Here is a 16,469-nt window from a genome sequence, read left to right on the forward strand (position 1 = left end):
CATGGGGATGTATCAAAGCTCCCAAACCGGGTGGGAGAGTGCTGAGGTTTCCACAGAACTGATTGACCAAAGTGCAGGTCTTCAAAGGCCAAAGTATCGAACTTATAGAACTTAGCAAACGTGTTCGAACCCGACCAAATAGCTGCTCGGCAGAGCTGTAAAGCCGAGACACCCCGGGCAGCCGCCCAGGAAGAACTCGCCATCCTAGAAGAGTGGGCCTGTACTTTAGGAACTGGCAATCCTGTCGTAGAATAAGCCTGCTGGATAGTAAGCCTGATCCAGCGAGCAATAGAGACTGCTTTGAAGCAGGACACCCAATTTCCTTGGGATCATAGAGAACAGCGAGTCAGACTTTCTGTGACGAGCTGTCCGCTTCACATAGATCTTCAAAGTTCTCACAACATCCAAGTTCAGCTCTATCTTCATGAAAAATCAAATAGGGGCTTTTGTAAGACAACGCCCCCAGTTCCAACACACGCCTTGCTGAAGCTAAGGCCAACAGTGTAACAGTCTTCCACGTAGGAAACTAAACGTCAACCTCCTGTAAAGGCTCAAACCATTCCGATTGTGGAAACTGCAACACCACATTAATATCCCAAGGTGCCGTGGGAGGCACAAAGTGCGGTTGGATGTGCAGAACACCCTTCAAGAACGTCTGAACCTCAGGGAGAGAAGCCAATTGTTTCTGGAAGAAATGGACAAAGCCGAAATCTGGACTTTCAAGGAGCCCAAACATAGGCCCCCATCCACACCTGACTGTAGAAAAAAAAAAAGAGAGAAAACGTCCCAGGTGAAATTTCACTGCAGGAAATTTCCTGTTTTCGTACCACGAGACATAATTTTTTTCCAAATACGGTGGTAATGTTTAGACGGTACCCCTTTGCTGGCTTGGTTCAGGGTTGGAATAACCCTGTCCAGAATGTCTTTCAGGGCTAGAATTTGACGCTCAACTTCCATGCCGTCAAACTTAGCTGTGGTAAGTCTTGAGAGATGAACGGTCCCTGTTGTAGAAGATCCCCTCGAAGAGGCAGAGGTCACAGCACCTCTAGGAGCATCTCCAGTAGATCCGCGTATCAGGCCCTTCTTGGCCAATCAGGAGCAATGAGAATTGCCTGAACCTTTTCCCTTTTTATTCTTTTGAGAATTCTTAGGATCAATGGAAAAGGTGGGAACACGTAAACCATATGGTAGACCCATGGAGTCACCAGAGCATCCACCGCCACTGTTTGTGGGTCCCTCGACTCTTATTGAGACGAGAGGCCTTCATGTCTATCTGTGGAATTCCCCACCGACGTGTTAAGGACCCAAACACCTGTGGGTGAAGGCCTCACTCTCCTGGGTGGAGGTCGTGCCTGCTGAGGAAGTCCGCTTCCCAGTTGTCGATTCCCAGAATGAAGATTACCGACAGCGCCACCGCGTGTCTTTCAGCCCAGAGAAGAATTCTTGTTACCTCTGACATTGTTGCTCTGCTCTTCATTCCGCCCTGTCGGTTATGTACGTTACTACCATCACATTGTCCAACTGAATTTGAATGGCATGATCTTGAAGAAGATGGGATGCCTGTAGAATGGCGTTGTATAAGGCCCTTAGTTGCAGAATGTTGATCGGAAGAATGGCTTTCTGACTTGACTATTTCCCTTGGAACCTTTCCCCCTGGGTGACCGCTCCCCAACCTCTGAGGCTTGCGTCTGTGGTCAGCAGAATCCAAGATTGAATCCCGAACCTTCGATCCTCGGTCAGGTGAGAAGTCTGAAACCACCACAGAAGAGAAATCCTGGCTTTTGGCGACAGACGTATCCTCTGGTGCATGTGAAGATGCGATCCGGACTATTTTTCCAACAGATCCAGCTGGAAGGGCCTTGCATTAAACCTTCCATACTGCAGAGCCTCGTAAGAGGCGGCCATCTGTCCCAGAAGGCGAATGCATAGATGCACCGATATCCGGGTTGGCTTCAGGACACCCCAAACCATCGACTGGATTACCAATGCCTTTTCCAACAGAAGAAATACCTTCTGTTCCTCCATATCCAGTATCATCCCCAGGAACGGAAGCCTCTGTGTTGGTTCCAGGTGGGGTTTTGGTAGGTTCAGAATCCACCCGTGATCCTGAAGTAGTCGGGTTGAGAGGACAAAGATGTCCAACAACCTCTCCCTGAATGGTGCTGTTATCAGCAGGTCGTCCAGGTACGGTATTATGTTCACTTCCTGCTTGCGGAGGAGAAACATCATCTCTGCCATTACCCTGGTAAATACCTTTAGTGCCGTAGAGAGGCTAAATGGCAGGGCCTGGAACTGGTAGTGACAGTCCTGTAGTGCAAACCTTAGATACGCTTGATGAGGCAGCCAAATCGGAATATAAAAGGTACGTATCCTTGATGTCCAGAGACACCAGAAATTCCCCTTCCTCCAGACCTGAGATCACCACTCTCAGAGACTCCATCTTGAACCTGAACACCCACAAGTACGGGTTCAGAGATTTGAGGTTTAAAATGGGCCTTACCGGAAACGTCCAGTTTCGGAACCACACACAGGTTGGCGTAATAACCCTTGTTTGTAGTTGAGGTGGAACTGGGACAATGACCTGAGTCTGTACCAATTTTTGAATGGCTGCCTGTAAAGTCATACTTGCTGGTAAGCCTTATTTGAAGAATCAGTGAGGTGGGAGTTCCTGAAACTCCAGTCTGTATCCCTTGGTGATAAGGTCTTTCATCCAGTGATCCTGGCAAGATGTTGCCTAAATGTGACTGAAAGAAAGTAATCCCGGCTCCCACCTGCCTGTCTTCCAGGCAGTTCGGTCCACCGTCATGCTGAAGGCTTTGAGGAAGCAGACCCAGAGGTCTGTTCCTGAGAACCTGCAGCTGCTAGTTTTCTGGGTATACTGTTATTGCCTTTGAAGGCCATATGAGAACCTTTGGGTTTGCTTTTAAATTTCACTGTCCGAAAGGACTGCAGAGGTGGAGCTAAGTAGGTATTCCTAGCTGGGGGTGCTGCGGAAGGAAGGTATGTAGACTTGCCCGCCGTAGCCTTGGATATCCACTTATCCAGTTCATCTGCAAAAGGTAGGCTCTACACACTGTTTCTGGTATCTGCGTTCGCAGTCCCCTGGCGTAGCCATAAGCCTCTGCATGCCAACACTGCCATGGTAGCGACGCGTGCATTGAACGGGCCTTTTCCTTCCTGGCCTCCATCATAAAATTCGTCCTGTATATGTTGCAGGAACAAAACGATTTCTCCCGTGTTGAGAACTCAAATCATCAATTAGGTAACCTGACCCCTTTGCAATGGCCCTAGTGATCCATACACAAGCAATAATGGGTCTCCGGGCCACCCCCTCAGCTGTGTACAGCTATCGTCCTGAGGGAAAGGGAAGGAATGAGCAACCCTCTGAGGGATCTGAAACTTTGCCTCTGGATTTACCCAAGTCACTTCAAACAGAGAATTGACTCTTTTGATGCAGGAAAAGTAGCTGAGGATTTCTTCTTTACATTAAAATAAAATTCCTCCTCGTCTACTGTCACCTTATCATGAATCTGCAATACATCTCTAATAGCTTCTATCAGAGTTTTCAACCCCGTGAGTAAGAGCTGCATCCCCCCTACCCATATCCACCGCACCTGTCCCTGCATCTGAGGCATCGTCATCAGGCTGCAAGATCTGGGCCAGTGTACGCTTTGGTGGACCAATGGTATGGGACTGAGGCGCTGGTGTGGGAGCTGAATCTCTATTCATCAGGTCATCCACAGACTTAAGTATTGCGTCTCCTTCTCAGTATGGGATAATTTATTTGAATACATTCAATTATCCCCTTATGGAATGCAACCATGCAGGGTCGGACCCACTATGAGAATGTGCACTGAGTACAGTGTAATGATCCCCCAGGGGAAGAGAAGCACTCTGCTGTGTAGGAAATACCCTCCTTAGACATTTTAATGTGGAAGAGTACACACACACACACACACACACGCATAGGAGAATACAGGTTAAGCACAATTAACCAACAGAGCCCCCTAGGGAGACACAGAGTTATAAGGAAACCAGCCCCACAGTGCCCCTTTAGCTAATAATAATTTCAGCTGGGTGCAGATTAGGAACCCTTAACAGGTAATTGTACTTATAATACTGTTCTCCCCCTTTGTAGAGGAGCTGTGTTTCCCTGCCAGCGTTTTTAGTGTGAGCTGCAGAGAGAAAATGGCGCTGGTGAGCTGCTGGATCCGCTCATAGTGAAGCCCAGCCCCTTAATAGCACTCAGCTTCCTGCTTTTTTATACTGTCCTGAGGTAATTTTTATGTCTAACTGAGGGTTAAAACCCTTGTTAGGTATGTGAGCCAGTGTGGGTATGCATTTGGTGGCTTAGCGCGCCCCTCACAGTGGGACACGCACTGCTGTGAATGTGCTCTGAGCCCCCTGGAACGCAACCTGCACTCAGAGTTGCGCTCCTACCCTTGTTCCGCCATTCCCGCCGGCGACCTGCTAACCGGGACGCCGGCACTGTACTCACCACTCTTCTATCTTCTGGCTCTGTTAGGGGTGGCAGCATGCTGCGGGAGGGTACGCTCGCCGTGGTGGGGCTTGGGAATGACTCCCTCAGGAGGTCAGTGTCCTGTCAGCGGAGAAATAGGACCATTAACTCTTTAGGAAGTTGGGCCATTCTCCCCCCTAAGTCCCACGAAGCAGGCAGTCTGGTGCCAATCAGCCCTGCCTGAAAACAACAAACAGATAATAAATGCAGAAAACTCTTCAGGAGCTTCCCTAAGCGTGACCGGCTCCTCCGGGCACATTTTCTAAACTAAGTCTGTTAGGAGGGGCATAGAGGGAGGAGCCAGTGCACACTATTGTTTTCTTAAAGTGCCCAAGGATCCTAGTGGACCCGTCTATACCCCATGGTACTAATGTGGACCCCAGTATCCTCTAGGACGTAAGAGAAATAAATCAATACTCAGGGTGGATATGCATACTGTTAGGGAAGTGGAAGTGAATGCTGGCAGCTTTAAAAAGAGGAATTATTTAGAGAAAATGGAAAGACCACACTTTTTAGCGCCTTCTACTACAGTTTCTACTTCTTTAGTAATAAAATAACATTATTTCCATTCATTCTCATGGGAAATCGACTTTTGTTTAGTGCTATCTCGGTTAGCACTTCGGTTTTCTAGCAAGCCTTAACAGCGCTAAGTGAGGTATAGCTGTAGTTAAATACGAGCACATAAGTTATACAAAATTTGCTGCCGAGGTTATCGTATAAGCCAATCGAAAAAAAGCTTAGCAAAACTTTCTATGAATATAATTTTGGAAATGACAAATTGATTTTTTAAAACATAAAATAAAGGATTTATCTAACCTTTCCTTTACGCTTCATAGTACTAGGCAATGTGACCATTTGGACTGATAAGGTACAGTATTAATGTATAAGAAATAGACACACATTGCAACACATGCAGTCTCTCTAGGGTCCATTGCATGTAAGATTCAATATTTATCTCTACTCCATTACGGTGTTTTCCCCAGACTGCCACAGACGACATTAAATCATCTATGGAAAAATGGAATGTAAATGTATATCGAACACCCCTTAAAAGACCACTTATACCGTCTCCAGTGGTTTGAAATTAATGGCAGAATATTTCCCGCTGCACAACTGTGGTATACATAAAGTACCTGGCTGTAGCTCATAAATTCAGTGTGGTTGGCATCTGCATCCGTTTTATATTGGCACACTGATTTTTCTGACCCGCCAGCGGCACTCATGACATAATCTTGACGACAATCCACTATAGCATAAAGGATGTCAAAGAAAAAAAACATTGAAACAACGTTACCTGAAAGATAAAAGCACTTCAAATGTTTTCACATTATAGACAGGAGGTATGTGATGGTACTGTCATATGACAGTTCATGGTATTTTGTGTTTCCCATGTTTGTATATCATTAAAGCAGGGCTGTAACTAGGGGTTTACCAGGATGGCACTCGCCGGAGGCACTGGTCAAGGGTGGGTACCACCTGGCTCAGCCTGACAGCCACTAGTGGGCATGGAATGATCAGGTCATGGAGGAATATGACTAGTGTTTTAGAAGATCCCATCTACTTCCATAGCAATACTGTGCATAGGACTGTTTGGTAAAGAACTACCTACAATATATGTTTCTAGGGGCTGGTGGACTCCATAAGGTAATGCCCCCCTCTTTATTGATTCTGCTTCAAGCCATGCCCCACTCCCCTCCTCTACAATCTAACTTAGGTCATATATGTTTGCATATATCCTACAAGGCCTTCTGTCTTGCCACTTGGTCCTCAACAGCCCCCTGTAAAGTACACTTACCCTTCCTTGTGGGTGCCTAAACCTAACCCTCCCTGGTGGTGCCTAACCCTAACACTCCCTTCCCCGCTGCCTAAACCCAACCCTCCCCGCTTGGTGCATAACTCTTACCTCCCCTTTTAAGTGCCTAAAGCTAACCCTTCCTCCCCAGTACCTAACCATATCTTTCCCGTTCCTGCACCCTAACCCCCCTTCTCATGTCTAAAGCTAGCCTACCCCCACCCCCCCTTCTCCTCGTGGCAGGACACCAGCGAGTCCCGCTGGTATCCTGAGCACAGTCGGTATTTAGACGCCGGGCTTCTGGTGTTCCTCAGGATTCCGACGCCAAATCCTGTCCTTTAGGATATAACTGCATTCCCTCCCAACTGTCCTGCCCTGATGGAACATTGCCAATTTTCGGGCACTGTCTTGCTGTTAGTCTGCACTTATGTATCCTATTGTCAATTTTATCTCCCTACCACGCTACACGTGCCTCATAAAAAAAAAATATATATAAAATAACTGTTAAATTGTGGAGCCTAGCACTGCCTATACTGTGACGATACAGCTGAAGGTACCTTTTCATTCATTTTACATTGTCATATTTTCCCCTATTTGCAGATTTTACAACTACATTTCTTTATGGAATCCTCTTCCCCTTGTCTTTAATAAGCATACATACTTAATTTGATGGCATTCCACTTGCTGGTTAGAGCTCCAGACAGCTCAGAATGGGGAAATATTATTTATGACCATGTTGTACAGATGTGTCCTCATACACTGCTGCTGAAATCGCGCCAATCATTCTTTCTCATCGACAGGTCCCAATGCGACTCAACTTCCACAGAGCGTCTTTTTCATGCGTTTGTGCATCTTAGTCGCAATGCGATGCGACAATCCGCTTCATAAGACTGCACTGATTAATTTGATATGAGACACGTGTATATCTGTGAGCAACTCAGTCTCTGTACCTGTATACGAAATGCTACGATAAATTCTGTTGTGCTTCGTATCCAGTTTAAGACTCAGTGGCACACAGATATACAAGCGTTGCATATCAAATTAATCAGTGAAATCTCGTGACATGGTTTTGTTGTAACGCATTTAGACTAAGTCGCACAATCATGCAAAAAAGATGAGGACGTATCATGCGGCGCCGCATGGTGTATTGAGGCTAGGTGTATGAGGATACAGCTGTACATTACCCATGCTCTGTTATGTCTCATAGGAAAACGTTTCTTGATGGTAACATGCAGGGATGAAAGAACCATCTGTAAGTGAAGCCACCCACATACCATCAGAGAATCTCTTACATTTCATTAGGTTGTTAAACTGCTGGTCTAAATCTTCTTTTGCAAAATTTTCTTCTTCCAGAATGTCAGACATTGGCACACTGGGGCTTGCTGACTCCTCATCACAAGGCTGTGAAAAATGGATATAGACAGTTATTACATTTTAAATGACTTAATTAACAATGGCGCTGAGAGATTTGTTGAAGATTCAAATACTACTGTCACCTCAAAGTCACTTTATCTTTGTCATAGACCCCAAAAATATGTTGTAAGCTGCAATGAAAATGGAATGCAGGCTACACGTGAAAAAAAAGAGTAAATACCTAAATACAAAATAATAATTCAATTATAGTGAAAATGGCAACTAAATTAATTTACAAAAAAAATACAATTTATTTCACACTGGCAAATATCTGTTAAAGCCAAATCTAAAACCATCACTTAGAAATGATCAAGGATGTGAAATGATTTACACAGTTTTTTATTTTTTTGTTGAGAGCCAATTAACAAACCAGTATATTTTTGGATTGTGGGAGGAAAGCGGAGAACCTGGAGGCAGGGGCGTCACTATGCTCTGTGTCACCCGGTGCAGTGTAAATATCTCCTGCGCATGCCTTCAGTTACCAAGGGGGCGTGGCCTCAGATGTCATTTTCATCACTTGGGGGTGTGCCCATCATTGCCAGAGATGCTGAGTTGCTCCCAGTAGACTGTCTGGCTGCACTGGCGGCTCCTTATAAGTGACAGGAGCAGAGTGCTGCACAGAATGTTACAGTGCAGCTCCCAGCTCCTGTCCCGGAGGAGGCACCCCAATAGTGGCGCTACTGGCCGGAAGAAACCCAAGCAAGCAAACTCCACGGGCCATGGTGGGAATCACACAAACTAGTTCATAATAAAATAATTTTCAATCCATTGCTATTATTATTTCTGCTCTTATGGCATAAATAAAGCATTTATCAGCTTCAGCAGCTTTAGGCATTATGGGGCTCATGCAGCGTTAGAAGCATAAGACCCAATTCCACCTCTATGATGACTGAGTTGCATTTTGCGCTTATGACCCCTTGCACTTAGGGGTTAGAAGCTCGTGTTTAATTGAGCTTATATACACAGCCAAGTGCAGTAATCAAGACACGCATGAGCCTGAATCCCTCCCACTTATGCAAACACAATTACTATAATAATAATGTTGCTGCTGCGCATATTACAGTGCATCTGACTGATTTGCATCTGACAGCAGGGTTGGTTTTGCCATGTAAATGACTGCAGCTTTAAAAATATAGGTGGACTTGCACAAAGTCCGACAGCTCACGGCCTATTACATTTATCCCTAGATGGCCAAAAGGTAAATAAGTTGACACAGTGGAAATGTCCACATGCAAATGGTTGACAAGGTTTACACAACAAAGGCTGACACATTGGGGGAGATTCAAATGTTTGAAAAGTCAGTTGGGAGCCTGTTTTTTCCTACCTAATAGACAGGAAAAAGACAGACACCCAACCGACTTTTCAAACATTTGAATATCCCCCGTTGTTTTTTAGAGTTAGGGCTAGGGGTTAGTGCTAGGTTTAGGCTGTGGAAGTAGATGGAAAGGGTTAGGGGGAGGGTTAGGGCTAGGCACTAGGGGGACGCATCAACCTTTTCTGTGTCGAAGATTTGCATGTTGACCTTTTGAACCTGTTGAAATTTTGACCCTGTTGACTTAAGTTCATGTTGACCATTTAACTATCAACATTTTCAAGCTAGTGTAGCTATGTACTGTTGATTTTATAATCCACACCCATATTTTGAATGAATTATGCAATGTGTTTTTACCATTTATTACTCCCACCATGAAGCCACAGAGCCTGGTGTAAACTAGGCCCATATAGTAGATATATACAGCCAGCTCTGCAAGCTAGGCTAAATTAGCCTTTTATTTGGGGTGCAGTTTGCGCTTCCAACTTCTGTCAAATGCAGCATGAGTCCCCAATTGTTTCTACAAAGCTACAATTCTATGGGCAGCTCAGACTTGCTTGGCATGTCTGAATAGTGAATGAGTCCGTGTTATGAAGTGGGGGCGGGCATACTACTGCATGCTGAAGCTCTCTTGCAAATAAGTAATTGGCATCGGGTTTGGGACTCAGGGTCGACAGTGTCTAGGTAGACACCTATTGGTCGACAGTGGCTAGGTCGACACTAGAAATGGGTCAACGTGGCCATTAGGTCGACATGAACAAAGTCGACATGAAAAAAGGTTGACATGAGTTTTTCATATTTTTCTTCGTAAAGTGACCGGGAACCCCAATTAGTGCACCGTGTCCCCTCGCATGGCTCGCCATGCTTCTGGTAAGGTGCCTCGCTCCTCTACCACTGTGCTCGGCACAGGTTACCGTTCCCGATCGTAGTCCACGTGGATCGTAAAGTATGAGGAGAAAAAAAAAACAATGTGAAACTCATGTCGACCTTTTTTCATGCCAACCTTGTTCATGTAGACCTAATGGTCGTGTCGACTTATTTCTAGTGTCGATCTATTCACTGTCGACAAATGGGTGTTGACCTAAGTGGTGTCAACCCAGAGTCCGAATACCCTGGCATCATGCTGGGACACTAAACAGCTCTACTACATGTTTTAAAAAGCACACAATTTGGCAAAAGCATGTAGCACAGCAGGTGGGGCAGATGTGCAGAGAGAGTTAGATTTGGGTGGGGTGTGTTCAGACTGATTAACATTTGTGGGCTACATGCAGCAGTGTAGTTGCAGTGCCAACCATAGAGTGCAGAGGGGAATCGCTTAGCACATATAAACATAAAAGTTCTGATATATGTAATATATGTGCTGGCTGGTTCCCCCGGGAATCGGCAGCACTGTGTGCATCAGACGCCATGCGGCACCCAGGACTCAACATAAGGCATCACACTCCTTCTAAGCCTGACCCCAGACTCCCACTGGCTAGTTTCACAGCCAAGGGCGGCAGCCCAACAGTGGTTAAAGTGGGCCGGAACGGGGCGGAACTGCGTTCCGACACTTCTAATTGAAGCCCGGCCACCAAAAAGTGAAAGCTTCAGGACCCGGCTTTACTTTAAAGTTCAAATCTGCATAAGCAGCTGCCAGCCAATCTCTGCTCCAGCTTCAGAGCCAATCATGGCTTGTGGACCGCCAGCCAATGAGAAGCTGCAAAGTGGCAGCTTTTCATTGGCTGAAGGTCCGGCGATCCGTGATTGCTTTGAAAGAGTGCCCCCCTTTTGAATAGCAGGCAGTGGCAGTGCGCCAGGCAGCCGATCCGTGACCGTAATGTCAGGCCTGTCTGGCGGCACTGCCAACAGCCGCGACCTGATGCTCCAGGCTCCGACGAGGGGGCGATGTGGAGGACGAGGGGGAAGATGAGAGCAGCAGGGGATGAGATAGCAGAGCCAGGAGGATGATGAAAAAGCCGGAGGCAAGATGGGTGGAGGGGATGACGAGAGAAGCAGGGGGTGAAATAGGTGTGGGGATGATGAGACTGAGGAGCAGGGGGTGAGATAGGTGGGGGGATGATGAGAGGAGCAGGAGTGAGACGGCAGGGGATGATGAGAGGAGCAGGAGTGAGATAGCAGGAGATGATGAGAGGAGCAGGAGTGAGACGGCAGGGGATGATGAGAGGAGCAGGAGTGAGACGGCAGGGGATGATGAGAGGAGCAGGAGTGAGATGGCAGGGGATGATGAGAGGAGCAGGAGTGAGACGGCAGGGGATGATGAGAGGAGCAGGGGGTGTGACGGCAGGGGATGATGAGAGGAGCAGGGGGTGAGATGGCAGGGGATGATGAGAGGAGCAGGGGGTGAGATGGCAGGGGATGATGAGAGGAGCAGGGGGTGAGATGGCAGGGGATGATGAGAGGGGCAGGGGGTGAGGTGGGGGTGGGGGTGGTGAGAGAAGCAGGGAGTGAGATGGGAGAGTAGGAGAAGCTGGGGCTGAGATGGGGAATGAGAGGACCATAGAGTGAGAGGCTCGGGGAGAGATGGGAGAGTGAGAAGCACAGGGGTAAGATAGAAGCAGTGGCGGAAAGGGTAGCAGGGAGTGAGAGGTGTAGGGGGGTTAAGTAAAGGAAAGAAAGATTCAGGTGATCAGACATAAAGGTATATAGGGAATACGGGTTGCCTAGGATGAAGATATGGACACAATGAGAGTGACAAAGGAAACAAGAAAGCAGAAAGGACACATGGAAGACAGAGGTGAGCAAAGGTTGTACATATCCTGATACATTGCGCATTTCTACATTTAAACACATTATAAAAATACCTATAGATTCGGTAGGGCACTACTACTACTACTGTGGGCATTGTGTGTGTAAAAGGCACTAATATGTGTGGCAATGTGAATTAGATTGTGCTACTGTGAGACGTTATTTTAAATTGGTACTATTGTGTGGCACGCCCATTCCTAGTGAGGTCACACCCTCTTTTTTGCAGCGTGTGCCTTTGGCGCGCGGGTGGTGAGTTCCCCCACCTCTCCAGGACCAATTTAAGCCCTGCAGCCCACAAATGTTAGACAGCTTAATTTTTACACTGCGATTTAGATTTCAGTTTGTACACAGCCCATCCAAATCTAAAGGCCCGTACACACTGGTCGATATATCGCGGGACCGTCGGCCAGTGTGTGCGGCCGATACGTCTGTGAACTCCGTCGTTCACAGATGTATCGCGTCGGCCCCGCAGCACAGCCGACGGCCAATATATCTACCGATATATTGGCGCGTCGCTGTGTGTGTACGGGGCGGTCGGCCGACCGCCCGTAGACATGCTGCGGTGCCCGGCGGTGATTGACCGCTGAACTAGGCGGGAGTGTGTACACGCCCGCCCAGTTCATGACGTCAGTCCCCGACGGATCGGGCAGTGTGTTTGCTGAACACACTGCTCGATCCGTCCATAGATATATCTGCAGATCAATTGATCTGCAGATATATCTATTAGTATGTACCCACCTTAACTCTCTCTGCACATGTTACATCTGCCACTCCTGCAGCACAACATGGTTTATCTCAGTTGTTTGCTTTTTTGCTTTATTGACAAACATGAATCAGGCCCTGTGTCCTGACTGGTTTTCACTAAAATAAGGACTTTTCATTGTTGTCATTTGCTCTTAAAGCTGTAATTTCTCCCAATGTAACATATGTTAACTTAAGATGCATTCACACTGAGCGTTTTTGCCCAGCGTGTATGCACAGCGAGGATCGTGAACATCGCTGGCAGGAAAATAGCTCAGTGCATACACACTGAGCTATTTTCCCTGTGCCCAGCGATGTTCAGGGGGGGTGAAGCACTTTACACATTAAGAGACTGTTCAAACACCCCGACGGACGGCGGCGGCTAGCGATGATGTGGCAGCACGCATCAGCGCTCACCGCCCGGCCATACGTACTGGCCAATTTTGAGCTTAAAGTAGCTCAAAACACCAAAAGTGAGCTACTTTGAGCTCAAAATCGGGTAGTGTGTATGGGCCTTAAATGCAAATGTCTAATTGCACAGCAAAAAGTCACCTAAATTCAAATATTTAATTTTTGAAGTAGGGACTGCTGTAGGGACTGCTTATTACAGATCAAAGCCTAGTGTAAATAGTCTGAGAGGGAGATCTAAAAGTTTTACCCCTGAGCCGAGACGAGCAGGTACCAAGTGGCAATGACCCAACACAATAGTAAATGTAAAATGACCAGGATGACACTCATACACAGAGTGGTTTCTTGGACTCGAAGCTTTCTTGGCAACCCCATAACCTGGGGTTTGAAGCCCACGTAAAGTTGTCTAACATCTCTTGCAAGAACTGTATGGGCCAACAGTAGCATTACTACAAAGAGCCGAACATTCTGCTTGTTCCGCTGAGATCTCTGTCTCTGCTGTATTCTAGTTACCATCAGATGCAAGCATATACCTTAATCCATCACAGAGCTGTCCTACAGTACATTAACCCAACATCTTGTGCCAATGCTCTGTCTAGATTCCCAACAGTCCAGACTAAAAGTAAGCCGTCAGGAAGGATTCCGCTACAGCAACCAGCAAAGAGATGCTGCAGCATCTACATATTAATCAAGAAGCCTTTACAATGACAGGTTCTAGTAAAGGAGCCAGAAATTGCTATAAATACAAGGTCTTCCTATGAAATAGCTTCCTCCTCTGGGGAGGCGGTCAACATCCCGCTGGACGGGATCCCGGCGGTCGAAATACCGACGCCGGAATCCCGACCGCCACAATCCCGACATATTCTCCCTCCGAGGGTGTCCACGACGCCCATAGAGGGAGAATATAATAGTGTGCCGAGCGTAGCGAGGCACCGTGCCCGCAGCGTGGCGAGCGAAGCGAGCCCGCAAGGGGCTGCGCTCCGCTCGCCACCCCTGTCGGGATTGTGCGGTCGGGATTCCGGCGTCGGGATTTCGACCGCCGGGATCCCGTCCAGCGGGATTACGTACTGATCCCCTCCTCTGTGTATAGATGAAGGATCCACTTAAACATTGTGTTTCCTTATCTGTCAATGAAAATGATCTTAGCATGTATAATTGGAGATAAAGGAGTCTATTCATGAAGCAGTGAAAAAAAAGAGTGGAGAAACAGACCAGTGGAGAAGTTGCCCATGGCAACCAATCAGTATCTCCCTTACATTTTATAGAATGTACTTGATAAAGGCTTCCTTCAAAGGTGATTGGTTGCAAAGAGGAACTTCTCCACTGGTCCTTTTCTCCACTGCTTCATGAATAGACCCCTAAAAGCCAGTTACGTAAAGGAAATATCTGATAAGGATAAAGCATGATATGCTGCATGTTAGAAAGCACACGTGACATAGGAGTGCGGCATTTAATCCATTGGTGGCTACCAAGATAGTGAGTTCCACCGACACAAGCGTGACACAGATGTGTGTGCTTCACATAATATATTACAGCAACATTTCCAGGTGGACCTTTCACATCCCAGCACAACAACATTATTTAGACTTCAGAATTGTTACACCATAAATTTTGCTGGAGATTGTTTTCGGTTACATATTCATAAAAGTAAAAAAATGTGGAAAAGAGCAGAACCAGAAATCTGCTGAGCACAAGCACCAAGCATAGCATTTTCTAAAGTAAATCAAAATAATCAATCTTAACCACTGACGGAGCAGCCTAAGAGCAGGAGTCTTTATATCTAACTCTGTGGCTTGGCAATGTATTCTTTGATCCAGATGTTTCCTAGCGGGGTAATAAAAATGGCTCTGTCACATCAGCTTGGCCAAGAAGGTCATTCCGCAGGTGAAACCCTCTTAGTGGTTTCCTGCAGCTGGTGCTCTATTTTTAACTGACCAGGATGGAGATGTGTGATTTCACCAACAATGACCACAAAATAAATCATTTTCATTGAAAAGTTAGAGGAGATGTGGAAAAGTTCAGTACAATAGGCTAAATAGCAGGCAGTTCATTCTATGCACTACGAACATCTTTCTACCTCTAGCTGCAGGTCATTTATGGTATTTTTATGCTGAGTGTGCTGCGTATAGCCTGCATGCTCACAACAAGGTTGACATGTTACTACTGCCCTCTGTGAGCTGAACATGTGAGATCAATCAATTCAAAGATATTGTACAAACGTATTTGAAATCTCTTTAGCTCTATAAAGTTCCTGAAGCTTTGGTGTACATGATTGTTAGTTCAATCAACACACCTACTGTATACAGTATAAAGCGTTGTGGACTTAGGTACTTTTTACGGGTTGGGTACAGGAGCATGGAGCTGAGAATGCTGGCAGTAAGAAGACAGATGCTGGCATCCCGATAACCATGATCCTAACAGTTGTAGAGTAAGTATTCTAACCTTCTCCCCTCCCTCCCCACAGCCTAACCCGAACCTCTCTCCACCCCGCACAGCCTAAACCTAATTCCCCAACCTACCTGCAGCCTAATCCTAACCTCCCCCCCCCCCCCCCCCCCCGCAGCCTAATTCTGACAAGTGTTGGGATTCTGGCGGTGGTGTTCCATCCGCCGGCATACTCAGCGCCAGGATGCCAACTACATTCCCTTTTTACATATTGGGGCAGATGTATTAACCTAGAGAAGTCATAAGGAAGTGATAAACCAGTGATATGTGCAAGGTGATCAACATACCAGCCAATCAGCTCCAATATATAAATTAAAAGTTAGGAGCTGATTGACTGGTGCGTTTATCATCTTGCACTTATCACTGGTTTATCACTTCCTTATGCCTTCTCCAGGTTAATACATCTGCCCCATTGTCTGAAGCCAGCTGGTCACTGTGATGACCTACAGTACACTCTAGCCAGCAACTGATATCTCACAGTTATCTTTCAGATTATAGTGAAACAACCCTTGGGAATAGGATGGCACACAAGTACAAGTAAGGGGAAAACACATCACATGCAATAAAGTGCAGGAACAAATGAGAGGTTACCTCTATGGCTGACAGGCGCTTTTCTCCACTGTCACTGCCAACACCAGAATCAGAGTCCTTCTTTATTGGGAATATGTCTTCAATGCTAAATGTGTACCAAAATAAAGCATCCTGTTATAAGACTAACATAGTACATGTGGAAAACACATCCACGCACTACACATTGTCATATTTTAAAAGGAATAGTAATTTGCGTACAAATTATTTTAAAGTGAACTTAAATCAATGCTTTGTTGTAAATCTTCCTCTCATTATTATTGTCTTTGCCCCAGAACAATGTATAGCTAAAAGTATGGTCATTACGCTCATAGCAGCACAGAGGATGTCAGGAGATGACTGCGCTGATCTTGTGAGAAGGTGGGTGTGGTATAGCTCATAAACAGTTAAAAGATAGACAGTCATTAGTTAGACACTATATGGTTGACAGTAAAAAGTCAGACAGGTTCAAAAGTCAGACAGGGTCATAAGTCAGACAGGTTCAAAAGTCAGACAGGGTCATAAGT

At 46.3% G+C, this 16,469-nt stretch overlaps 1 protein-coding gene across 5 annotated transcripts in view; it reads right to left on the bottom strand.

Annotated features, from left to right (window-relative positions):
* LRCH1 (leucine rich repeats and calponin homology domain containing 1) overlaps positions 1–16,469 on the bottom strand; it is a 403,150-nt gene that overhangs the window by 131,686 nt on the left and 254,995 nt on the right. For all 5 annotated transcript variants that reach the window (XM_063952809.1, XM_063952807.1, XM_063952808.1 and 2 more), the window contains 3 exons: positions 15,967–16,051; positions 7,604–7,712; positions 5,653–5,765 (listed from right to left, as the gene is read on the bottom strand). In XM_063952809.1, the coding sequence (XP_063808879.1) occupies positions 5,653–5,765; positions 7,604–7,712; positions 15,967–16,051 (307 nt within the window). The remainder of the gene's footprint in view (positions 1–5,652; positions 5,766–7,603; positions 7,713–15,966; positions 16,052–16,469) is intronic.

Source organism: Pseudophryne corroboree, chromosome 2 (genome assembly GCF_028390025.1).
Source record: "Pseudophryne corroboree isolate aPseCor3 chromosome 2, aPseCor3.hap2, whole genome shotgun sequence".
NCBI lineage: Eukaryota > Metazoa > Chordata > Amphibia > Anura > Myobatrachidae > Pseudophryne > Pseudophryne corroboree.